Below are 27,329 nucleotides of genomic sequence, written 5' to 3'. Positions count from 1 at the left end.
GACCAATCTTGTTTTGGTTTACTTCCCTTTCACCACCCCTACACCCCAAACACAAAATTACTAATTCCAGATCATACTATTTATTTACAAATAGTGTAGTATGTATCTCTGAAAGGCATGAACTCTTTAAAAAACATAACCATGGAATCATTATACCATCTAACAAATCAATAATAGAGGACCTTAATATTCTCAAATATCTAGTCTGTGTTCAAATTTTTCTGATTGCCTAACAATAGATTTTAGATTTTGCTCAAATTAGGATCTAAAGTCTATGTGTTGCACTTTAGTTGTTAAGTCCCTTATAATGTATAGATTCCCTAACCTTTTTTTGGTCCTTTGCAATTTCTTTCTTTCTTTTTTGATTGAATAAACCAGGTTTTTGTCCTGTGAATTTCTACTTTCTGGATATTGCTGGTTGCATATTTGTTGTGGTGTTAGTAGGATTTTTTTTTTAATTTCTTTTGAATTGAAAATAAGATCCAGAGACCTGATCAAATTCAGCTTTAACTACTTGGCAAGACCATCTCATGGGTGATATGTGCACTCCTATAGTACTTACAGACCCATAATGTGTGGCCTTCCTCTGTGATGTTAATATTTATCAGGATTTGGGACAGTTTGAGAAATCCATTAGAAAGTTTTTTTTGTTTTGTTTTGTTTTGTTTTTTTAAATCAGCTTTCTACTTAATGGTTTTGGCAGCCGTTGATTACTGCCCATACCCATAATTTTATTAGGGGAAAATTACATTTTGATTACATATCTCTGGTTGTTTTTGTTCAAAACATAGGTTATATGTTAATCTCCCAGTACATTGGCATCTTCTGGATGAGAGACTCATTAGTCTTCTCACAAGAGTCCCTTTTGTTCATTATCTTGTGGAATTTGAGTGTGAGGTTTTTTTTTAAATTGTTTGTTTGCAGGGGAGTTGATAAGCTAATTAGCTATAGAGACAAATTTTATTTTTGCTTAACTGACTCTCACTGCATGAAAAGGCAATCTAATTCTCCAGCCTACTTTGGTAAGGTCTGATGACTTCTATGAGCATGACCTTCAGAAGACTGGTTGGTCCTCTGTTTTGGAAGATCCTTGAGTGCCAAGTACATGACACATTGATGATCTGCTTAGTAAGAATAAATGTTGCTACTCAGTTTGAGAGGTTTTTGCTCTCTTTGAGAAATACTTTCCCAGACATTCTAATGTCTAAATGCCATTTGAGTAGACAATCTTCTTCAATCCATGCCTGGTAAGTAGTGGGGTTCTGTGTAGCCAGCTTATTACACTAACTTTTTCTGACTCCAGTCATAGCTCCTTATTATTTTGTCATCAATAGTGTTAACCAAACCAAGGAACATATTTGCTGCTTTTCATATATTTCACTCCTTCGATTTTCACTATTGTCTTTGTAGGACTCATAACATGTTTAAGAGGAAGTTAAATACTGCATGTACAGGTCTGAAGAGCTAGGGGCTGTATCTATAACCTTGCCAGTTTAAAGTATCGATCTTGAGTCTAAAAAAATTAGGTGGTACTGAGACCAAATTCTTGGAGGAACAATATCAGACCCTTAAACAATTTCAATGTCATAAGCAAGTGGGCCTCCAATGGAAAATCCCAGGTAAAAAGACACCTTTTCTATGCTTCTGCCGCTTCTAAGTTGACCTAAAAAAGTGGGAGTAATGGGTATTGTGATTTTTTCATTGATTCCATACTCTATGTATAAACAATTATTTTCAGCTCGACCTTGTAAACGAAGCAAAAGTTCTTGCACTTTTTCCTCCTTCCACACATCTCCACTCTGCCACAAGGAATTAATATCTCTTGTCTTTTCAAAGCACTGATCAATTTTTCCTTTGTGAACAAGTCTTTTCAGTCTTTTACCTTTTCCAAGAAAGAAATACGCAATTGGTTGCTTTGTACGATGCATATGTTTATATTGCCCCTTGAAAGAATTTTCCAGTGCTTGAGCATACGCCTTCATTTGTTGAGAATGTTGATCTAGTTGTTGATTTTCTGGCCAGAATAAGAGGGAAGCTAGAAAATAAGGTTCTGAAAACCGGTAAGTCAGTCCTATTGGTTGCAACACTTCTCGAAGCTGATCTTTTAGTTTTTCAACTGGCTTTACTAATGTCGAGGTAGGTTTGATACAGGAGAGAATAATGTTGGCCAAGATGAAATTTAACTTTTCTTTTGTCTGGATTTTGACAGTGCATTGTTCTAAGAGAAAAGCATATTTGTTCACTATATATTCCATAGTGCTTATAGCATCCTCTTGACTTTTGATAAGATATTCCAAGAGCCCAGAAAACTTGTCTGCTTTTAAAGCTACTAGGCTTTTCCGGCATCTCTCTATTTGAAGTGGCTCACTGAACTTTGATCCAAGACCTATGTCTTGTGATTCTTCTAAGAGACAAAATATATCTGTATATTTCTCAAAATATACGGCCACCTTTCTCCGAGTTTTGGCCTCTTCATTTTGCTTAATGTTGTTCCTGGGTTTTAGCAGGACAAAATATTCATCAAAAAAATCAAAGGACTTTTTCAAAGAAAATTTCAATTTAGTTAAATAAGGAATATAGTTTTTGAGGGCTAATTTATATTCATCATTTTGATCCCCTGGAATATCACCACTTCCTGATACAAAATTGACCATATCTCTTTTAGATAGCTCATTTTTATTATCAAAAAAAGGAATGAGCTGGAGAATTTGGATTGTGTAAAGCCCAACTTCTATCTCTCCTTGATAACCAGCGATATTGTAAGTATCATACCTCCTTTTTGACTTCTGATACAACCTTTCCTTCACTTCATACTCTCTATATTCACTTTGCTGTTGAGATTCTTTGAATGCACTTGAGGCCTGTTCTGCTAAATTCAAAAGAGCAATTAGATCATCAACTGAAATGTTTCTCTTTCTTCTGTTTTCCTCTATCCACCATCTTATTTTACTTTTGTAGACTTGACCCAGTGTATCTGAGATATAAGAATTGTCAGGTTCTATGATTTTTGCTTGTTTTGCCCAGTTTAGAGCATTGCCAAAGTCCTTCTTTTTAATGTAGAAATGTCTTGCCAACGCTTGGCAAATGAATGCATTTGGGTTGAATCGATGGATACCTTCAAGCAATACAGCTTCAACTGCTTCATTTCCTTCATCTTTATGTAATGCTTCAATAAATGGGGAAAACCAATTTCCTGTTTCACCTTCATGTTCATCGCGGTGTCTTGTGAGTAGGAGTGTGTGCATATCTTGCAAAAATTTGCTTTTTCCCATACCAGTATCGAAGAACAAATTCTCAGTTAGCATATCCAACATAATTTGACTTTTATTCAGGTGATAGCTTTTCTTCAATTCTTCCAGTGAGAACTTTGCAATCAAAGAGTGAATGATGCGTACTCCACAGTAGTTCCCACATTCGATGACCTCTGTTTTTATCAGAATTGTAGAGTAGGTGCCCATCTTGTCTTCAAATTTTTCTGTCCCCCAGAAAGCCTTCTTGTTTCCAATTCCTAAGAATCTTTCACACTGTGATAGTGAAATGGTGGTATCAGGCACATATGAATTAAGAAGAGCCAGAAAAGAAAAGAGCTTTGCTTCCTTGGTAAAAATATTCTGCCCTTTCAGGATATTCCGGACCACATTTTCTATGTATTCTTTATTAAAATTGGTTTTCATGATCATAAAGGAATAAAAATCCTCAAAATTTTTATGCTGTTCTTTGATTTCTTTCAATTTAAGCTCGAAAGCTCTCTGTTCTTTGGGAGAGAGTTGCTGTATTACGGCAATGCTGTCTGGGATCCTTGCACATTTTTCAGGATTTTGTGATCTCATACAATTTAGGATAATCACCAGAGGTTTTTCGTATCGAATGTACTTTTTAGCTATAGCTGTTTGAATAGAGTACTGCAGAAGATAGACATTATCTTGTTCTTCAAAATCATCAACAAGGAGCAGTACAGGTACATATTCCTGTCGGTTCATTGCCCCATAGGTGATTAAACTGGTTACCTGTTCTCCAATTTCAGAAAAATCCACTGTCTTGTTTTTTAGCACAGCACATCTGAATTTTTTCCTTAGGTCCCAGAGAATGTGCATAGCCAAGGTAGTTCCCCCACAGCCTGGATGATGATACAGGTGAATAATTTTGGTACATGTTGGTTTAGAAGAATCTGCACAGTTTTGAATCATTGCTTCAAGTCTTTCATATTTATCCCTTTTGACAAAAGGTGAAGAATAACTTTCAGAAGAGAAGTAGAAGTTCCACCATGACACTTTGCCACCTCGATAGAAGTCTTCCTCTTTTGATGCCTTGAATTCAAGGAATTTATTTTTGTCCTTCTCTAACAGTGTACCCTCACATTCATTTTCACAGATAATTTCCAGAGAAGTCATGATATCTTCTTCTTTTTTCAGAAGGACAGTCGATAAGCCAATAGACGGTAAAAGTCTTTTTGAAGATTGAGTCACAGATTTTAGTTTAAGAATAGTGCCATTGATCTCTTCAAGGCTTAAAGCAGAAATACATTGGCTTGAAATTTCATCTTGGTGTTTTATTAATCTTGCTTCAAGTAGATCTTTCCATCCCTGAAATATGTGTGGTTGTACACAAATACACAGTATATTTTCTATTCCTTTGAGATCCTGGTAGAAAGCACAGAAAGTCTCAATGAGGGGATCTCTTGGGTCATCCACAGAGGATAGTAATAGAAATACCACCAAAAACTTCCCTCTTGGCATTATGTCTTCATGGGTAAGAAATGAAATCAGTTTCCTGACATCAGAAGCTCTTTCTCTTTGCCAGGAACTTGGATCAAAGGGTTTATATTTTTCACTGTCAAGGTCTGACCTGCCATTGCAGAAAATCCAGCTTGGTTGATGGTAAAGATTCAGAGTAGAAATCTTCTCATTTGGTGTGGTTTTCCCTTCTACATATATACTTGGAAAGTGAAGGTTTGCTACTCGGCTTGCTTTGTAATCTTGGACCACTCCATTGATGTTAGACTCAGGATCGAACTCCAACACAGCAAACCATTTAATTTCCTTCAGGAAATCTAAGTGTTTTGTTTGATCTGGGTGACATTTATTCGTTACAAGAATGTACTGTTCATAGTATGAATTATCTAACAAATCTTGATTTCCTGTCAATAATTTAACCAACTTTGGTCCCTCCCTTTCTTTTTTATTTGTTTTTGCTCTGAATTTTTCTTCTGCTGCTTTTCTGGACTCTGCCAGTGTTTTAAAATCTGTTTTAAATGTTCTGAAATCAGCTTTATTTTTCATAATGTCCTTAGAGCTGGTCCCATCTCGCACAAATACTGAGAATTTTTTACTTTGTTCCCATGTTTTGTTGTTGTAATTTTGAATTTTAATCTGGAAATAATCATATTGGCATTCAGAGAACTGTGGAATAATGTCTACTTCAATAACAAATCTGTCAGATAAAGTACTATTTGGCAGTAAAACTTCCACAAATCTTGGCTCTCGAATGCACTTCTTTGCTTGTTGGACCTGATGGTCTTCAAAATACTTGTTTATCATCAGATTGAAATGGTTAATGAGGGCTTCCTTGGTATCACTGGTGACTTTGACGCCAACAATTTTCCCATGGGGTTTGTCTTTGACTCCAAAATGAATAGTGCCATTGGTACGTGAATTCATACAAGCTGAAGCAAATCGGAAAACCTCATTGCTAAATTTCATCTTAACATCCTCTTCTGTGGCTGTTTCTGTATTTGTGAAGGCTTTGAATTCATGTATTGGATCAATGAGATTGCCTGGTCCTGTTTCAGGCTGTAGAATAAAATCCAACTTGTAACGATATGGATTACTGAATTCATCAAATGGGTATGATACACATGTCAGGTCTATGGATGGTTGCCTTTCCTTTGTATAATCTATTTTATCTTCTATGAGCTCAACTTTTAGTGACTCAGAAACTTTAGCAATTGTACTCATTGTAGATGGATTAGCCATATCTGGGTTCTCTTTATCCTTTTGTTTTTGCTTTGAAGTTTCTCTACTTTCCTTTTGAGACACGGTTTGGTCTTTAGGAGCATTTTTACTGGGCTTTCTCATCTTAGATGTCTGAATTGAATCTTCAATGGCTGTTTTCTGCAATTCTTTGAATAGTTCTTCTATTTGAATAGCTGGTCCATGTGTGATGCCCATATCAACAAGATGTTCTTTTTTTAACCACTTCAAGACTGCTCCATTCACATCTTGTCCAGTCAAAATTTCCCTGTGTTTTTGGTCAATCTTGTGACTTTCTAACCACCGATTTACATCCTCTTTGGTCCAATCATCTGTATTTTGTGGAAGGTTCAGTTGCTTTGCCATTCTGATACCTACATGTAGAAAAAGAAAAATTATTTAGTATTATTAAAAGTAAAATTTTGACACAATCAATTTTAGTAGATAATATATACATAATTTTCAAAATTTAAAAGTTAAATAGGATATGCCAATGAATTATCTCTTGAGAGAACATGACTGTTACCAGTTTCCTCTGCATCCCTCCAGAGAAAGAATACCAAATACAACCACATGATCACCCTTTTCCCACATAAATTGTGGCATACTATACATAATTCTCTGGCTTCATTCACTCAGTAAATTTTGGGAATGCTTCCAGTCAGTATATATAGAGATAGTTTATCCTTATTAATGATTGTTTGCTATAATGTGTGTTTGCTGTATTATTTAAGAACATTCAGTTCTGATATAGAAAATAAGAGGAAAAAGAAGGATATTTGAAACTGAATTAGAATCATGTTTGTCAGATACATCATGATAGACATAGATAAGGTAAATAGAGCATATGAGTATTAAACATAGTTAGAAAGGGATGTAAGAACCAAATAGTAAATATTCAAGAGACACACGTGAAGCACTTGCTGTTTTTGAGGTCTTAATTGGGTTACTTATTTGGTGACACCCATTCTAATAATTTGTGTTCTCCATTGAAGAAATATCAGTAAAATCCATAGTAGCTTACCAGGCTAATGACCTTTATCTGTGGCCAGGCATACTAATCCCTCTGCATTTCTCTGATTAGAGCAAGTGTGTGTCATTGACCCATGACTTCTTCCATCTGCCGAGCCCCTTTAAACAGACCTCAACTTTGGTTCTCAAAATTGAACAGTCAGTGGAGAATGCTGAAACATCAGAGAGGAAGAGACAAGATATATTAACTAGCACAACTGAGATAATGAGATCCTTCTACTCTTCTTGTTCTTTATCCAAGATGTGTTGCCCACCTCTTTGTTGTTGTTGTTGGGTATTTTAATTTTTTTTTTTTTAAGATGAAGTTTTGCTCTTGTTGCCCAGGTGGAGTGCAATGGTGCCATCTTGGCTCATTGCAACCTCTGCCTCCTGGGTTCAAGTGATCCTCCTGCCTCCACCTCCCAAAGTGCTGGGATTACAGGTGTGAGCCACTGCGCCTGGCCTTGTTGTGTATTTTAATTGATTTTAAAAAATATGTCCTTCAAGCATCTTAATTTTGTCTGTGAGCTGTTCTGCTCTGTGTCATCTGGAATAGCTTGCTGAGTAGTGAACTTGTTGGCTACTGTTGTATTAAAGTAATTTTTCACATGATAATTGATAAGAGCTGATTCCTGAGCAATAACTCATGGCATAATTATTTAGTTTGCAAATTTGCAGACTACTATCCGAAAAATTAATGTCAATCTAGGCTACACAAATATAGCAATGGTTAGAAAAAATGAAATGAAAATAATAATAGTCAGCTTTAAGTATAATCCAAAACTGTGAGTCATTTTAATGAACTAAACTTTCATTTGTCATGGGAGGCATCAAATTAAATAATGGAGGCAGCCTGGGGAATGATGGCAGATAAATTATTATATAGGACCATGTTCATGAAATAACACACAGAAATATTGCTTTCTAGTGGCAGAGACAAACTCAGGATTAGGATTTACGTTCCTTTCAAGATGTGAAGATGCCAGAGCCATGGTCCAAGGTTTAAGCTATTATTTTTTTCATTATGTAACTGCGGTATGCACAGAAAGTGAATAAGCAACATACCTTACAGGTATATCAATACAAAATAAGAAAAGATAGGCAATATCTTGGTTGCGATTTTGTACTATAATTTTATAAGATTTTACAATTGGGGAAGTTAGGTAAAGAGTACACAGAATATCAAATTATTTCTTGCAACTACATATGAATCTACAATAATCTCAAATAAAATGTTACTCAAAAAATAAAAAACTGCAATGGTATCCATTAAAGAGAAAAATATTTAGAACCGAGCAGTAATAAAAATGCTGCATATAAAAAGTTGTAAGGAACAATGTCTACAATACTTGCAGAAATATGTATTGTATGTATTTATAAAAATGGAAGAATGGGTGTGCCCTGCTGTGCACCTGTATGGCTAAGACCCCTGCTGCATGTGTGCATGGGTGTGACCCACGTCTGCGGATTTTGTCTGGGGGACCACAAGTACCTTCAGCCATTCTCCCTTCACACACACATGGACACAGTGTCACCTCATCAAGCCATAGGGTGCCAAGTCTAAAGCACAGGGCCAGGTTTCGAGATGGCCAAATAGGAACAGCTCCAGTCTATAGCTTCCAGTGTGAACAATGAAGGAGATGGGTGATTTCTGCATTTTCAACTGAGGTACCAGGTTCATCTCACTGGGGCTTGTCAGACAGTGGGTGTAGTCCATGGAGTGTGAGCTGAAGCAGGGGAGGGCATCACATCACACAGGAAGTGCAAGTGGTTGGGAAATTCCCTTTCCTAGCCAAGGGAAGCCATGACAGACGTACTTGGAAAATTTGGACACTCCCACCCTAATACTGCACTTTTCCAATGGTCTTAGCAAATGGCACACCAGAAGATTATATCCTGCACCTGGCTCAGAGGGTCCCACACCCATGGAGCCTCACTCACTGCTAGCACAGCAGTCTCAGATCGAACTGCAAGACAGCAGCAAGGCTAGGGGAGGGGCGTCTGCCATTGCTGAGGATTGAGTAGGTAAACAAAGTGGCCAGGAACCTCGAACTGGGTGGAGCCCACTGCAGCTCAAGGAGGCCTGCCTGCCTCTGTAGACTCCACCTCTGTGGGCAGGGCATAGCTGAACAAAAGGCAGCAGAAACTCCTGCAGACTGGGAGACACCTCCCATTAGGGGCCTACCGACACCTCATACAGCCAGGTGCCCCTCTGAGATGAAGCTTCCAGAGGAAGGATCAGGCAGCAACATTTACTGCTCTGCAATATTTGCTGTTCTGCAGCCTCCGCTGGTGATACCCAGGCAAACAGGGTCTGGAGTGAACCTCCAGCAAACTCCAACAGACCTGCAGCTGAGGGTCCTGACTGTTAGAAGGAAAACTAACAAACAGAAAGGACATCCACACCAAAACCCCATCTGTATGTCACCATCATCAAAGACCAAAGGTAGATAAAACCACAAAGATGGGGAGAAACCAGAGCAGAAAAGCTGAAAATTCTAAAAATCAGAGCGCCTCCTCTCCTCCAAAGGAATGCAGCTCCTCACCAGCAATGGAGCAAAGCTGGACAGAGAATGACTTTGACGAATTGAGAGAAGCAGGCTTCAGATGATCGGTAATAACAAACTTCTCTGAGCTAAAGAAGGATATTCAAATCCATTGCAAAGAAGTTAAAAACATTGAAGAAAGATTAGACGAATGGCTAACTAGAATAAACAGCGTAGAGAAGACCTTAAATGACCTGATGGAGCTGAAAACCATGGCACAAGAACTACATGTCGCATACACAAGCTTCAGTAGCCAATTCGATCAAGTGGAAGAAAGGGTATCAGTGATTCAAGATCAAATGAATGAAATTAAATGAGAAGAGAAGTTTAGAGAAAAAACAGTAAAAAGAAACAAACAAAGCCTCCAAGAAATATGGGATTATGTGAAAAGACCAAATCTACATCTGATTGGTGTACCTGAACATGACGGGGAGAATAGAACCAAGTTGGAAAACACTCTTCAGGATATTATCCAGTAGAACTTCCCCAGCCTAGCAAGGCAGGCAGACATTAAAATTCAGGAAATACAGAGAATGCCACAAAGATACTCCTTGAGAAGAGCAACTCCAAGACACATAATTGTCAGATTCACCAAAGTTGAAATGAAGGAAAAAATGTTCAGGGCAGCCAGAGAGAAAGATTGGGTTACCCACAAAGGGAAGCCCATCAGATTAACAGTGGATCTCTTGGCAGAAAATCTACAAGCCAGAAGAGAGTGGGGGCCAATATTCAACATTCTTAAAGAAAAGATTTTTCAACCCAGAATTTCATATCCAGCCAAACTAAGTTTCGTAAGTGAAGGAGAAATAAAATCCTTTACAGACAAGCAAATGCTGAGAGATTTTGTCACCACCAGGCCTGTTATACAAGAGCTCCTGAAGGAAGCAGTAAACATGGAAAGGAACAGCTTGTACCAGCCACTGCAAAAACATGTCAAATTGTAAAGACCATCGATGCTAGGAAGAAACCATCGATGCATCAACTAATGAGCAAAATAACCAGCCAACCTCATAATGACAGGATGAAATTCACACATAACAATATTAACCTAAAGTGTAAATGGGCTAAAACGTCCGGTTAAAAGACACAGACTGGCAAATTGGATAGAGTCAAGACTCATCAGTGTGCTGTATTCAGGAGACCCATCTCATGCATAGAGATACACATAGGCTCAAAATAAAGGGATGGAGGAAGATCTACCAAGCAAATGGAAAACAAAACAAAACAAAACAAAAAGCAGGGGTTGCAATCCTAGTCTCTGATAAAACAGACTTTAAACCAACAAAGATCAAAAGAGACAAGGCCATTACATAACTGTAAAGGGATCAATTCAAGAAGAAGAGCTAACTATCCTAAATATATATGCACACAATACAGGAGCACTCAGATTCATAAAGCAAGTCCTTAGAGACCTACAAAGAGACTTAGACTCCTGTACAATAATAATGGGAGACTTTAACACCCCACTGTCAACATTAGACAGATCAATGAGACAGAAAGTTAACAAGGATATCCAGGACTTGAACTCAGCTCTGCACCAAGTGGCCCTAATAGACATCTACAGAACTCTCCACCCCAAATCAACAGAATATATATTCTTCTCAGCACCACATCACACTTATTCCAAAATTGACCACATAGTTGGGAGTAAAGTACTCCTCAACAAATGTAAAAGAATAGAAATTATAACAAACTGTCTCTCAGACCACAGTGCAATCAAATTAGAACTCAGGATTAAGAAACTCACTCAAAACTGCTCAACTTCATGGAAACTGAACAACCTGCTCCTGAACGACTACTGTGTACCTAACGAAATGAAAGCAGAAATAAAGATGTTCTTTGAAACCAGTGAGAACAAAGACACAACATACCAGAATCTCTGGGACACATTTAAACTAGTGTGTAGAGGGAAATTTATAGCACCAAATGCCCACAAGAGAAAGCAGGAAAGATCTAAAATTGACACCCTAACATCACAATTAAAACAACTACAGAAGCAAGAGCAAACACATTCAAAATGTAGCAGAAGGCAAGAAATAACTAAGATCAGAGCAGAACTGAAGGAGATAGAGACACAAAAAAACCCTCCAAAAAATCAATGAATCCAGGAGTTGGTTTTTTGAAAAGATCAACAAAATTGATAGACCGCTAGCAAGATTAATAAAGAAGAAAAGAGAGAAGAATCAAATAGATGCAATAACAAATGATAAAGGAGATATTACCACCGATCCCACAGAAATCCAAACTACCATCAGAGAATACTGTAAAAACCTCTATGCATATAAACTAGAAAATCTAGAAGAAATGGATAAATTCCCGAACACATATACCCTCCCAAGACTAAGCCAGGAAGAAGTTGAATCCCTGAATAGACCAATAACACGTTCTGAAATTGAAGCAACAATTAATAGCCTACCAAAGAAAAAATGTCTAGGACCAGACAGATTCACAGTCAAATTCTACCAGAGGCACAAAGAGGAGCTGGTACCATTCCTTCTGAAACTATTCCAATCAATAGAAAAAGAGGGAGTCCTCCCTAATGCTTTTTATCAGCATCATCCTGATACCAAAGCCTTGCAGAGATACAATAACAACAAAAAAGAATTTTAGACTAATATCCCTGATGAACATCGATGCAAAAATCCTCAATAAAATACTGCAAACCGAATCCAGCAGCACATCAAAAAGCTTATCCACCAAGATCAAGTTGGCTTCATCCCTGGGATGCAAGACTGGTTCAACATATGCAAATCAATAAATGTAATACATCATATAAACAGAACCAAAGATAAAAACCACATGATTCTCTCAATAGATGCAGAAAATGCCTTTGACAATATTCAACAGCACTTCATGCTAAAAACTCTCAATAAACTAGGTATTGATGGGACATATCTCAAAATAATAAGAGCTATTTATGACAAACCCACAGCCAATATCATAATGGCAAAAACTGGAAGCATTCCCTTTGAAAACTGGCACAAGACAGGGATGTCCTCTCTCACCACTCCTATTCAACATAGTGTTGGAAGTCCTGGCTAGGGCAATCAGGCAGGAGAAAGAAAGAAAGGGTATTCAGTTAGGAAAGAAGGAAGTCAAATTGTCCCTGTTTGCAGATGACATGATTGTATGTTTAGAAAACCCCATCATCTCAGACCAAAATCTCCTTAAACTGATAAGCATCTTCAGTCAAGTCTCAGGATACAAAATCAATGTGCAAAAATCAAAAGCATTCCTATACACCAAAAACAGACAGAGAGCCAAATCATGAGTGAACTCCCATTCACAATTGCTTTAAAGACAATAAAATACCTAGAATCCAACTTACAAGGGATGTGAAAGACCTCTTCAAGGAGAACTACAAACCACTGCTCAATGAAATAAAAATAAAATAAAAGAATAAAATAAAATAAGAATTAGAATAAAATAAAATAAAATGTAAGAAAAAATAAAATAAAATAAATGAAATAAAAGAGGACACAAACAAACAAAAGAACATTCCATGCTCATGGATAGGAAGAATCAATATCGTGAAAATGGCCATACAGCCCAAGGTAATTTATAGATTCAATGCCATCCCCATTAAGCTACCAATGACTTTCTTCACAGAATTGGAAAAAACTACTTTAAAGTTCATATGGAACCAAAAATAAGAGCCCACAATGCCAAGACAATCCTAAGCCAAAAGAACAAACCTGGAGGCATCACACTACCTGACTTCAAACTATACTACAAGGCTACAGTAACCAAAACAGCATGGTACTGGTACCAAAACAGAGATATACACCAATGGAACAGAACAGAGCCCTCAGAAATAATACCACATATCTACAACCATCTGATCTTTGACAAACCTGACAAAAACAATATATGGGGAAAGGATTCCCTATTTAATAAATGGTTCTGGGAAAACTGGCTAGCCATATGTAGAAAGCTAAAACTGGATCCTTTCCTTACACCTTATACAAAAATTAAGTCAAGATGGATTAAAGACTTAAATGTTAGGCCTAAAACCATAAAAAACCTAGAAGAAAACCTAGGCAATACCATTCAGGACATAGACATAGGCGAGGACTTCATAACTGAAACACAAAAAGCAATGTCAACAGAAGCCAAAACTGACAAACTAAAGAGCTTCTGCACAGCAAAAGAAACTACCATCAGAGTGAACAGGCAACTTACAGAATGGGAGAAAATTTTTACAATCTACCAATCTCACAAAGGGCTAATATCTGGAATCTACAAAGAACTTAAACAAATTTACAAGAAAATATCAAACAACCCCATCAAAAAGTGGGCAAAGGACAAGAACAGACACTTTTCAAAAGAGGACATTTATGCAGCCAACAGACACATGAAAAAATGCTCATCACCACTGGCCATCAGAGAAATGCAAATCTAAACCACAATGAGATACCATCTCACACCAGTTAGAATGGCGATCACTAAAAAGTCAGGAAACAACAGATGCTGGAGAGGATGTGGAGAAATAGGAACACTTTTACACTGTTGGTGGGACTGTAAACTAGTTCAACCATTGTGGAAGACAGTGTGGCGATTCCTCAAAGATCTAGACCTAAAAATACCATTTGTCTCAGTCATCCCTTTACTGGTTATGTATCCAAAGGATTATAAATCATGTTGCTATAAAGACAAATGCACACGTATGTTTATTGTGGCACTATTCACAATAGCAAAGACTTGGAACCAACCCAAATGTCCATCAATGATAGACTGGATTAAGTAAATGTGGCACATAAACACCATGGACTACTATGCAGCCATAAAAAAGGATGTGTTCATGTCCTTTGTAGGGACATGGATGAAGCTGGAAACTATCATTCTGAGCAAACTATTGCAAAGACAGAAAACCAAACACCACGTGTTCCCACTCACAGGTGGGAAGTGAACAATGAGAATATTAGGACACAGGGTGGTGAACATCACACACTGGGGCCTGTTGTGGGGTGGGGGGAGGGGGGAGGGATAGCATTAGGAGATATACCTAACGTAAATGATGAGTTAATGGGTGCAGCACACCAACATGGCACATGTGTACATATGTAACAAACATGCATGTTGTGCATATGTACCCTAGAACTTAAAGTATAATTTAAAAAAAGGAAGAATGACTGAAAAGTATGAACTAATGCCAATTTAATAAATTCAAAGAAGAACAACAGAATAAACCTGAAATAAGAAGAAAGAAAAAAATAAAGATAAAAGTAGAAATTTATAAAATGGAAAACAAAATGACAAGAGAGACTTGATGAAGTCCAAGAGATAAAAAGTAATAAAATTGACACATCCATGGAATGATTAACCAAAAAATAAAATAAGCAATATTAATTAATTAATTATTAATTGAATTATTTAATTAATTAAATTAGCAATTTAATTAATTAAACAATTCAATTAATAATTCAAATAGTTATTCAATTAATAAAATAAGCAATATTAGATACAAGTAAACAATATTAGATACTTTAAAAATGAAAGGGTTTGGATGTTATTCCAACCAACTTTAACTGAATAAATTGAAAACTGAGATTAATTAGCAAATTCTTAAAAAATATAGCTTACCAAACTGACTCTAGAAGAAACTGAAGGAGTCTCAGTTTCAGGATGTAGGAGATCACAAAAGGCCACCTACTCACCCACTGCAACAATGAGAACAAAATCCGAAAAACTGCAAAACTCATATTTTTAAGTAATCACAAAGTCATCAATAGACCAGATGACAAGGACAGGATGAACTAAAATTCCAGAGAGGAAAAGATTCCTGTCTAGGTAAGCTTTGGGGGCATTTGTTGATTTGGGGTTGGGTTTAAGGATTAGACTTGGCCTACTGGGAGGAGGAGAAACCAGTGGGGATTTTGGTAGTCACAGCGGCGGGTGTAATGAAGTGCAATTAGAAGTGTTCCAAAATCTTTACTATAATGGATATGCAAAGTAAAATTACAACAACATAATATTACATGCCTACCAGAATGGCTAAAATGAAAGACTGGTAACGCCAAATGTTGGTGAAGATGTGGAGTCAATGGAGCTCTCATACATTGCCTGTTGGAATGTACATTGTTTCAGCCACTTTAAGAAGCTGTCAGTTTTTGTGAAGTTAAATATATACCTACCCTTTGGATCTGCAATTCTCATGAAAACGATTAAAGTACTGATACAGGCAACAACATGAAAGAATCTCACATCATACTGTGTGAAATAAGCCAGTTACAACAGAAAACATATTGTAGAATTCTACTTATATAGTTTAAGAATAGGCAAAAGTAATCTGTCATAGAAGTCAGAATGATGTTGGGGGTAGATATTTTCTGGGAAGGAACACAAGGAAAACTTCTGGGGTGATGGAAATATTTTATATCTTGATATGGGTAGTGGTTGCACAGGTAAGTACATATAAAAATTTCATAGAGGCTTACCCTTAAGTTTGTTCATTGTATATAAGTTATGCCATATTTAAAAAGCCAATAATGCCTCCAAAATACATTAGAAAATAAATAAACGGATGAATAAAATAAAAGAGACACTTGCATAAAAAGGATGATGCTGTGTTATGAACCAAGGATAATTGTGACTTCAATGGTATGTGAGGTCCTAAAGTTTTGCTAGGTGTTTATTATTGCAGCCTCAGATTATGAACTTTTGACTTCTGCATCCGACTCAGTGTTGATTCATACTGGTTTTAGAGTTATCTAAAAGCTGACTACACCCTCGTCTAGTGACCGTTCTAATCTAAGTCACTTTCTTGTATCCATTTGCTGAGTCACATCTACTCCACCCTATGAAACTATGCTCCCTTTTGTTACACCCACACTGTTTAACATAAAGCAGGGGTCCCTGATTATTCTGCTGCTAGTGTGCCCTGGCTCCTGAGGCCTCATACCCATGACTCTCATCCCCCATCTCGCCCCATCCCACCAGTACCCTTTTCCTGGGGTCTCCCTGACTTCCTTCATCAACTTGAACCTTTCACAGTTTTACAGACACAGTCACAGTCCTTACTCTCTGGGTGATATGTCATAAACTAGATGATGAGAACGAGTGGTGAATTAGATGGATTATTTGATTTATGCAAGAACTGCATACCATTATATGTAAAAACATAAAGTCAGGTTCTCATATAAGAATGTGGGAGATGGAGAATTGGGCCTGAACATTTGGTTGGGAAAGTAAGCAAATAATAAAGAAGTGACCTTTGACTGTTTTCTCTACTAGAGAGATTATGAATATTTCAAATGTCATTGAACAGGTTACACTTTCACGCTTCTTCCCCTAAAGCTTTTGTCAGTTTATTGATAGCTGTACCTTTCAATAAATTATTTTTAAAAAATTGTTGATGATGTCACTCTTGGAGAAAATAATATGCCACCATTCATAGGTATTTATGCCACTGTTCATAGATATTTTACATATTTATAATTTCTTTATATCCTCTCTTGTTCCAAAATGTTTTTTAGGTGAAATATTTAGAAAGTAATACAGGATCACACATATATTAAAACCGTTAGGTAAAGAAATCATGGGGAAGGCTAAATAATGGTAGGGGGAAAAAGGTGAAATCATGGAGTAAAATTAGGGCCTAAAATTACTGGTTTTGATACTGTATACTTTAAAAACTGACCTGAAAATTTGGTTCTGAGAATCTTAGCAGGAAACACTTTGTTACCGATTGAACCCACATACAGTTTTTTAAGTCTAGTTGGTGTTAAACTGTAGGGTTTGTTAACTTTTCTAAAGGGAGCTGAAGGTCAGGCCTTCATTCAGAAATGTGATCCCCCAACCCTCTTGCATTATCTTAGTGTTTCCTTCGGGGAGAAATTAGACATAAGCCTAGTATTTTTGCCAGGCACATAAAGCTGCCATAATTCCAAAGACTTCCCATAGTAGTCTATCTGTCTGTCTGTCTTCCTATACATGTCATCCAACAACAGTATTTGAGAAACTCTCAGAGAGCTTTGTTTTCTGGAAGCTACTTATTTCTTAGAGTAGATGGTGGAAGGTATATTTGATTAAAGTAAAGTACTTTTAAGTTTTCATTACCTGTTCTTTACCTATTTTTCCTTTTTCTTTTTCTTTTTTTTTTCTTTGAGACACGGTCTCATTCTGTTGCCTATGCTGGAGTGCAGTGGTGCAATTATAGCTCACTGTAACCTTAAATTCTTGGGCTCAAGCAATCCTTCTGCCTCAGCCTCCAAAGCAGCTAGGACTACAGCTGCGTGCCACCACATCCAGCTTTTTTTTTTTTGGTAGGAATCTTGCTAGGTAGGGTCTTGCTATGTTGCCCAAGCTAATTTTGAATTCCTGGCCTCAAACAATTCTCATGTCCTTGCCTTCCAAAGTGCTCAAATTACAGGCTACCACACCTGGCCTGTTTGTTCTTTCTGAAGATGCTGTTATGCCTTGGGAGATTTCATCAATAAAAGTTGTTGGGGTCCGTGCTGGGGGTGGTGGAGAATAAAAGAACACACAAAAGACAAAGACACACAGAGAACATGGCGGCCGCGCCCAGAGCCTCCGCCTCACTTTATTTATACTCCATAAACCCCACGTCAGCAGAAAGAATGCAATGCAAAACAAACTTTCTTTTCCCAGATGTAACCTTCTACTCAGTTCTTTGTTTCTATGCTCTTCCTTATCTGCCCGCCTTCTTGGCGCCTACGGGAGTTCATTAAAAGTTCAATTGGAGATACTGTCCTTGAGCCCTATCTATTCTCAGCATACTGTTTTCAAAGGCCCCTGCATTTCCCCCCCTTTTTTTTTTGTTTTGCCTCAATCCTAAAAAGGTAGCCCATATTTGTTCTTGTGTTTTCTTTTGTTTTTGGAGGCGACGGAGGGAGCATCGAATCACCAAAAGAAGTAGACCCAATCCAAGTGCCCAAAGCAATATACTTCCAGAGATTGTAGAAATCCATGTCTTCATCTGGGTCCATGGGTTAAAGGCAGCAAGGCGCTGACCCAGCTCCTGAAGGGTTACAGTTCCGGACAACACATGTAATTGTTGTCGAAATGCTTCGGAAATGTTCTGAGTGAGCTCTTGGATGTCCAAACTAATATTTTTATGGCCTACTAATAATTTTCGGATTACAGTCCAATTTTGAGAGATGTTAAAAGGCACAGGCGTTACACAAAATTGAGTGGAGTTCCAATCACATTGTAATGTCATCCGAGTACTGAGTACAGTGAGCTGATCTCCAATACTTGCTCCATGTTGTCCAATCTTTCAGCAAGTTGAGAATCAATGTTTCGTTGTTGAAGCCATAACCGGTGAGATTGTTCGTGCCATTGCTGCATAAATTCAGCATTTTGTATGCTTTGACGAAGAGTGAGTCCTGCTATGGTTGCAGTGGAGACGATGGCGACAAGGCTCATCACCGAGGCAATTATAAGTCCAAGGGCACGGAGGGTTCGCTGGAGAGAAGTCCAAATATAAGTCTCAAGAGGTGATGCCCCCCATGGTCGCGTAAGGTTAACAGGTAGCCAAATTTCCTTACGAGCCCTGAGGATATAAATATCCCCAGTAAAGTTGTGCCACCAGGAATGATTGAGGCAAGACAAAAATGTACACGTATCTGTACAATTAACAGTCCCCGTAAGATTATCCCATGTCAAATTTCCTGCTAATAATAGGTAGGGCTTACGGACACAAGCAATAATATATCAGGAGGTATTCCGATATAACTGAATATGAAAGGAGTTATTCGGGTTAGAAAGATTAAGGGGCATATTCCCCACAAAAGTGCTAATGGCATCGCCTGCAACTAACAACTTCCAAAAATAACTCTGTACTTCAGGCCTCCTTCACGCCATACCAAGGTTTCATTACTGTTAGCAGCAATACTTTTATTTACCCAGTGTCACTTCAAAGGTATGTGACTAAATTTTGTTTGAAAATCACCGTGCACACTTCAATCAGTTATTTGCATCCCATTGTATTCTAATAAAATCCGGGGTTTAGTTCCCCGACATTGTTGTCACTCCAGCACCTCAATATTAGGAGAAACCTCTAGAATAGGACAAAAAGTAAAGAACTAGGAATAGTTTCATTACTATATACAGTATGATTATATTAAAAACTTCTAGTTACAATAATAACAGTATTAGCAGCCACATGACTATGATTATAACGAACAGCCCAAGCTTCATGCGATTTTCGGAGACAATGAGGACTATTTCCCATACATATTGGAAGTCCTTCCACTCCAAATTAGTATGTGCTGATTATAATTGCTGTTTCCCGTTCTATGTTGTCCTTGTCCATATAGGGGGACGGCATCCAAGTAATGTTATTGGTGAAAACCTTAATTTCCGCCTCCTCCCAGGCGACTCCCTGATACAAGGGTGGAAAGGGAATATAAGTCCAATATTCATACAAAGCCTCACTAAGAGAAATAAGTCCCCCGCCGAGGCACATCTAACAAATGAAGAAATGCATGCTGAATCCAGTTTTCTTTTCAACAGGGTTTCAATCATCTTGTAGAAAACCACTCAGGTCCGCTCCCTGTAAGGACAAGAGCATAGCCCCGTCCCTGTTTTAGAACTTGCCCTTGAACATACTTACCTTCTTCATTAGGATACCAAACCTTTAAACTGTCAGCAGGGACTATCACCGAGGGAGTTGAGGAAAGATGGGTTACGACAGCAGAGTCTTGCAATTGTCTCCATTGATTCAGAAAAATTAAGGTAAAAAGAACCTTCAAAATCTGGTTTCAAAATCTGGTTTCTGGGGGGCTCATTTCCCCCTTTTTGTTTTGTTTTAATAGTTAAGTTTTTAAAGTTAAATTTGCACGCTCAATGATGGCTTGACCTTGACTGTTGCCCGGGATACCGGTGATATGTTGAATATTGTATTGCTGTAAGAAAACTTGTAATTTACGAGAGACATAGGCAGGGGCATTATTAGTTTTAAGTATGAGGAATGCCCATGATGGTGAAATAAGCTAAGAGATGAGTAATAACAGAAATGAGAAAAGGTATCAATGGTATGATGAACATACTTTAATCGTCTAAAAGAAGGGACACCTCGTGGATTAACCCCAGGATGGAAGGATGGAATGCTCAAAGGAGCACAGGAAGGACAAGCTCGAATAAGAGAACGAGCTTGTTTATAAGTTAAATGAAACCATCGTTGAAGGCCAGAACTATTAGTATGATGTAGAGTATATTTTTGTTCTGCAGCATGTAGGTGGCCTATTAAAAGCAAATCAATCTGAGTATTACCATGAACTAATGGTCCAGAAAGTTGAGAATGAGAACGAAGATGAGTGATGAATAAAGGAGCTCGACATTGGCTCAAAGTAAAGGATAACAAAGAAAAGAATTTCTGAAGAGAAGAAGTAGCACAAAGAGGTAAAGTGGCCTGAGAAATATAAGAAGTAACATAAACGGCGTATTGAGAATCACTAACAATGTTACAACCAGTAGCAGGGAAATCAAGTAAGATCATCAGAACAGCAAACAATTCTCCCTGTTGCACCGAGGGATAAGGATAAACTGTAACTCAAGATTGATGAAGCTTCTTGCCAAGAATCAGAAGTTGCAAGAAGATAAGTGATCTGACTATGAGTGAATTGAGAGATAATTAAGGAAGGATCTCCTCCCCAAAGTTGTCGACAGTGATGCTGTCCTTTGATGATCAGTTCAGCTAAACGATCGATATAAGTAGCCAAGCGTTTAGATATTTTACTGGACAAAAAGATCCATTTTAGTGGTCGATTAGTTTGATGAATCATTCCTGTGGGAGAAGGTAAAGTATGAAATAAACAAAAGGAAGGGCCTTTTGAAGTTGCTCTTCAACAAGCTGGAGTTCCTGTAAAGCCAAAGGAGTTAAATGGCGTGAGTTGTCCAAGTGACTGTCTCCTTCTAGAATAGAAAAAAGATGTTATAACTGATATGTTGGTATTCCTAAAACAGGACGCATCCAATTAATGTCTCCTAGAAGCTTTTGAAAATCATTTAATGTTTTTAAATGATCACGTCGAATTTGAATTTTTTGGGGTCGAATATTTTGTGCCCCCAAGGTATAACCTAAATATTGAATAAGAAAATCCAGTTAAATTTTTTCTGTGGCAATATAAGTGAGTAGAAAGAAAGCTGAGTTTGTAATGATACAAAAGCATCTTGCTGCTTTTCTCTGGTTTTAACTTTGTGGGATAAGGGCAGGATTAGGAAGACCAGGCTGTAAACTTTCCCTAGGTTTAATGTAAACATTTATAGTTTTAAGACAAGACAAAGACGGGAATTCCATGCAGAAATACGTGGCTTTATATTCCTCTCGGCCATTTGTTTTTTGACTTACTCTTTTAGAGTCCTAAGTATTTCTTTAAATAATGGTCACTGTTTCACCTAAATAGGAATGGTGGCTATGAGTTTAAAGGATTGTAGCCCATTTTGAACATCTTATTTTTGGCAGCTGAGGAAATATGAGGAATGTTTAAAAAAGCAGCAAATTGTTGTGAAAGATCTTGTTCCCAAAAATTAATATTGATAGGAACAATATAAAAATAAAAAAAACACTTGACCTTGTTGACCTTTAGGACCGACACAGGTTAAAGGTTCTACGTCTTGATAAATCACAGAAGCAGCACCCAAGCCAGTGAGTATAACTGAAACTTGTCTTTTTTCCCATTGTATAAGCCACTAATTTAAACAAATAATAGACATATTCACCCCCATATCAATTAACCCTTTAAAAACTATTCCATTAATATACAATGAACATAAGGGCTTTTGATTAGAAACTAAAGTTTCCCAAAAAAGTTTTTTCTGTGCTACCAAATCCTCCCTATTGAGAATACGTTCCCCTGCCTCTAGGCGTATAAATTGTGAAACTTGTACCATAATAAGAATTTTATTAGTAACATCAAGATCAATGATTTCTGGAATCATCATTAACTTCCGTATAGCACTGTTGTTTTGACCTAACAAAAGTCCTACATGTCCTTTTGGCAAAGGGTCACACACTCTGATAGCTAATTTATATACTCCTCTATTAGGAGACAAAGTATAAGGCTGAGTAATAGCTAAGTCAGCAGCGGCGCTCTGCTTAGTTGCCGCATAAAGCTGAGAAACTGGGGTAAGGTGTGGGATCCTTAAGGAGGACTTGAATTTATTCCTTAATATTGTAGGCCATTGCTCACTGAATATTGTAGTAGACTTGTATTGTAATTGTTGGGGCCCCAAGCCTGTGGGCCCCGACTCCCGTTTCCCAGGAGAGGAGACAGTAAATTTCCACTTTTATCAGTTTTGGAACGACATTTATTTGTCCAATGTCGACCTTTACCACAATATTTGTACACCTCTGAAGGCAGCTTTCTGCCTTGAGGGATAAAAGTGTTCAATTTTTATGACATTCTTTTTTTTTTAAATGTCTAGGTTTACCACACTGCAAACAAACACCTTGTTTGTTATTTCCTTTTAAGGCTTTAGACAAAGCTCCAGCAAATAATTGAGCATCATAAATAGCCCTTCCAACACTAACACAAGTTTTAATATATTTATCTAAATTGGCCCCATTGGCCTTTAACAATTTTAACAATTTTTAACAGTCAGCATAAGCATTTTTAAAAGACAATGTTTGTAACAAAATTTTTGAAGCAAGGCCAGCACCCACAATTTTGAAGACAGCATCCTGAAGACGGGCTACGAAATCTGAATATAGTTCATTTGTGCCCTGTAAAATCTTCACAGAGGAAAGGGAACATTTTCCTGTTATCTCTACCTTATTTCAGACCCTTAAAAACAAAGTCTTGATTTGAGTAAAAGCAACATCATCTAAACCAGCCTGAGCATTAAGAGTAGCATATTGGCCCGTGCCTGTGAGTTGTTCCTCAGTGGGTCCAGGGAGATCACACATAATATTTTTCCTAGCCTATACATGTGCCTTGTTCATTTACCAGCTGTGCAATTGTAACCACTGAGAACGATCAAGAAAAGCCTTCCCCAAAGTCTTCCAGTCTATAGGAACCATCAAATTTTCTGATGAAAAAACATCAAGAAGACCAAGGATAAAAGGAGATTGAGATCCATAGTTAGAAATGGCAGCTTTCATTTCTTTTTAAAAATTTAATTTGTAAGGCATTAAATTGGACATTATTGCCACCATTTGAAAACTGAGCATTAGGAGCAAAAGAAGCACAAATAATTGGAAACAGATCCAGCTCCTTAAATTTTTTTTTTTAAATTAAAAGTATATATAATATATAATAATACTCATATCCCCAAATATAAAGAATCTCAACATATTAATAAGAAAAGGCAAATAACCCAACCAAAAGTAGCAGAACAAAGAAATGACAATAAACCTGTATGTCTAACATCATTACTCACTAGGAAATATGTATATTAATACCAAATTGAGAATCATTACATACACAATACAATGGTTAAAATTTAAAAACACAGAAAATATCAAGAGGTAGTTAATGTGTTAAGCAACTCGAATACTCAACTTCTGTTTGGAGTGTAAATTGGTGGAACCTATGCACCCCTATAACATAACAATTTCCTAGCTGGGGTTATTAATACTATATTAATATTAATAGTTAATATTAATGTGTTTATTTATTGACTATTGAAATACTCATAATATTTTAACAAACAATAAGATATACATATACACTGGTTTTAACATATTAAACAGGTGTTTAGTATAAATTTAAAGTATGTCTGATGTGAACAGGGCTTCAACTTTGCCAAACAAAGGCAAAGATAAGGAAGCCGGGGGATTGGAGGCTCTGGAAAATCCTCTTTTAACAGGGCAGAAGGAAAAGAAACAGGGAAAGCTCGCAAAGGTGAATTAGAAGAATATATCTGTGAAACTAGGCCTCATAAAACTTAGAAACTAGGCCTCATTAAAAAAAAATTAACACCAGGTGGCTCTGGATAGGGTCCCACCCTGCCTCGATAAGGTCCCACCCTGATAAGGTCCCACCCTGCCAATTCCAGGAAACAACCTCATGGGGTCCCACCCTGCCAATTCCGGGGGTCCCACCCTGCCTCGAATTTCCCGGAATCAACAACTCCAGGAAAAAACCTCATAAGGTCCTGCTCTAACCAATTAGAACAAGATACCTTGCTCAGGCCATAGCTAGACCCAATTACCACTCGCCTAAAGCTTTGTTTAAATTTCGCACCCTAAGCTGTGTTTAAACTTGTGTTTGCCTATATAAACAACCTGTAACAAGCACTCGGGGTCCCAGCGCCAACTTAGAGCTTAAGACCCTAGCGCGCTAGTAATAAATAACTCTCTGCTGTGAATCTCGTGTCGGTGGTCCTTCGCGGTGACCCCTGCCCAGAAAAAAATCGACAGTTCGGTTCCAACAATCTGTAATATTTGTTGAAGCATTTCCATAATACTCTGCATGTCAGAATTTCCCTTAGAAGAAGGAAGAGCTGGCTTTTTCTCTTTTCCCCCTTTTGCTACCCCCCCATCCTCTGTTATCCTGGCACAAATGGGCTTCATTTCAGATTTATTTTTTTTCCAAATCCTCAGATACCTTTCCTCCTGTGGCTACATTACCACACTCTGAATCAGTCTCAAGTAACTCTAATGTCTGAGTGATAGAGTCACACAAGGTCCACAATTTTAGAGGCATAATATCCCCTAACTGGAGAGCTCTAAGCAGAGTTTTTACTACCTGTAACCATTCTCTGCGATTCAGCTGCACTTTAGTCTGATACTGAAACCAGTAACAATGTTGTTCAACATGGGCAAACAATCACTTCAAAGTCTTTTTCTTTCACTTCTACTCCTATAGACAGCAATAGTCCTTAAAACAGCCGTAAATATTCTGAGGCCAGAGAGATGGAATTCCCCATAATGAAAGCTTAAGAAGGTTCCCCTTAACAATATCTGGGCCTTACCCGCCCCTAGGGAGTTCCCCTTCTTGTTCTCCCCTACTCACCCGTGCTGACCCTGCTCGCTGCGCCACTTGTTGGGGTCCGTGCCGGGGGTGGTGGAGAATGAAAGAACACACAAAAGACAAAGACACACAGAGAACATGGCGGCCGTGCCCAGAGCCTCCGCCTCACTTTATTTATACTCCATAAACCCCACGTCAGCAGAAAGAATGCAATGCAAAACAAACTTTCTTTTCCCAGATGTAACCTTCTACTCAGTTCTTTGTTTCTATGCTCTTCCTTATCCGCCCGCCTTCTTGGCGCCTACGGGAGTTCATTAAAAGTTCAATTGGAGATACTGTCCTTGAGCCCTATCTATTCTCAGCATACTGTTTTCAAAGGCCCCTGCAAAAAGTGTCTGTAGTTTTCAACTGCATCTTTAATGAAACGTATGACTAATTTTTCAACTAATACAAAGCAGGCTCCTGTCAGAGCAACAAATAGTCTCGAATTTCTAGGCTTAGAATACTATTTTTTGTTTTGAGGTATATTTAAATCTTCTAATTAAAAAGTATATTTCTTTCTATTCAATAAAATGCTGCTATAGATAGTAAGAACAATATTAATAATAGATATTGTACTTACCCAGATAGTCTTGCAAATTTCTTTTACATGTATGTGGGGAAAACCATCTCTTTTGGTGCTGAAAATATCTGATGTGTTTGTTTTCTTCCTCCTGCGATGCTAGAGAAAAATATTTTCCTCATTCTGATTTTAACGGAAGTCTATGTGTTATCTGCTTCTATCTCATAGCAAGCTCTAATTGGCTCAGAAACAACAGGGCATGCTTAACAATTGGGAAGTTGGGGGAAGGAAGAACGTAGGTTTTGTTTCAGTTTCATTTCTCAGATCTGAAATTATAACATGGCCTTTTCTATCTGAAATGCTTTTTTTATAAGCTATGGCTCTATACCACCTTCTGGTCTGCTTGGTTAAAATCTGAAGGAATATCCCACAAACTGTGGGATATTCTGGCTTAATTGATCCCTTGGGAATATGAGTTTACATTGCAGTCCCAGCCTTGTGGAGTGCCGGGTTGGAGATACTCTAGGTCAGTATTTCACTGGCCTTTAAGGGTGGAGTTACTGTCCATTTCTTCTTTCCTAAAGTATAAAGAATGTCTTTTGGGGATGGGACTTCTTTGAGCACCCCAATAAATGCTAAATGCCTCTGGCTTAGTTCTGCAGAGCAGACCAGGGCTGCAGCAGACCTGATGGTCACATTGTAGAGATTTATCTTTTCTAAGGTCAGTGTCAGGGCCAGGTAGAAAACTGCCTGGGTGAGAGCAACAAAAATAGCTGATATTTTAAAAACTAACAGGAAGTACTAATATTTATTGTGTGTGCTCAATTAGCTTTTGGTTTCCACATCCCATAATTGATCCATACTGGTTTTAGATGAAAACATTTAAAAACATTTATTTTAAAATATTTATTGGGCACTTACCATGTACCAGGCATTGTTCTAAGTGTTTCATATTAACTTAATTACTCTTCACAACAATCTCCTGAGGTAGAGATTATTTTTATCTCAATTTTAAAGGTGAATAAACTGAGGCATAGAGATATTAAATAATATCTAAATAATATCTAAAGTTTGCACAACTAATACATGGCAGAGATTTGAACCCAGGTTTCAGGCAAGTGTGCTTAAATCCTGAGGTTTAGGAAGAAAGAAAGTGGCTGTGAAGGACAGCCTAGATACAATCATTACACTCATAACCCTCAGGAGCCCTCCTCGTAAGGGGACCCTGGGCCTGAGCTCTGAAACCTGGGTTCCACTTTGCATGGGGACCAGTGTGATGGTTAATTTAATGTGTCAACTTGACTGGGCCACAGAGTGCCTAGATATTTGGTCAAACATTATTCTCATGTTTCTGTGAGGATGA

At 37.7% G+C, this 27,329-nt stretch overlaps 1 protein-coding gene across 2 annotated transcripts; it reads right to left on the bottom strand.

Moving 5' to 3' along the window:
- Window positions 1–885: 885 nt before the first annotated feature.
- On the bottom strand, window positions 886–26,151 carry SAMD9 (sterile alpha motif domain containing 9). Of its 2 annotated transcripts, XM_015447744.4 has the most exons (3): window positions 26,027–26,151; window positions 6,994–7,153; window positions 886–6,343 (listed from the first exon to the last, which is right to left on the bottom strand). In XM_015447744.4, the coding sequence occupies exon 3, from the start codon at window positions 6,333–6,335 to the stop codon at window positions 1,569–1,571; it is 4,767 nt and encodes a 1,588-aa protein (XP_015303230.3). In that variant the 5' UTR covers window positions 6,336–6,343; window positions 6,994–7,153; window positions 26,027–26,151; the 3' UTR covers window positions 886–1,568. The 2 variants fall into 2 exon arrangements, with proteins under 2 accessions (XP_015303230.3, XP_005550278.3); XM_005550221.5 differs by lacking the exon at window positions 6,994–7,153.
- Window positions 26,152–27,329: the final 1,178 nt, after the last annotated feature.

Source organism: Macaca fascicularis, chromosome 3, assembly GCF_037993035.2.
Source record: "Macaca fascicularis isolate 582-1 chromosome 3, T2T-MFA8v1.1".
Lineage (NCBI taxonomy): Eukaryota > Metazoa > Chordata > Mammalia > Primates > Cercopithecidae > Macaca > Macaca fascicularis.
This window is presented reverse-complemented; position numbering and strand designations above follow the sequence as displayed.

Excerpts from the sequence above, each read along its gene's own strand:
- SAMD9 (XM_015447744.4), bottom strand. The coding sequence starts at position 6,335 with ATGGCAAAGCAACTGAACCTTCCACAAAATACAGATGATTGGACCAAA.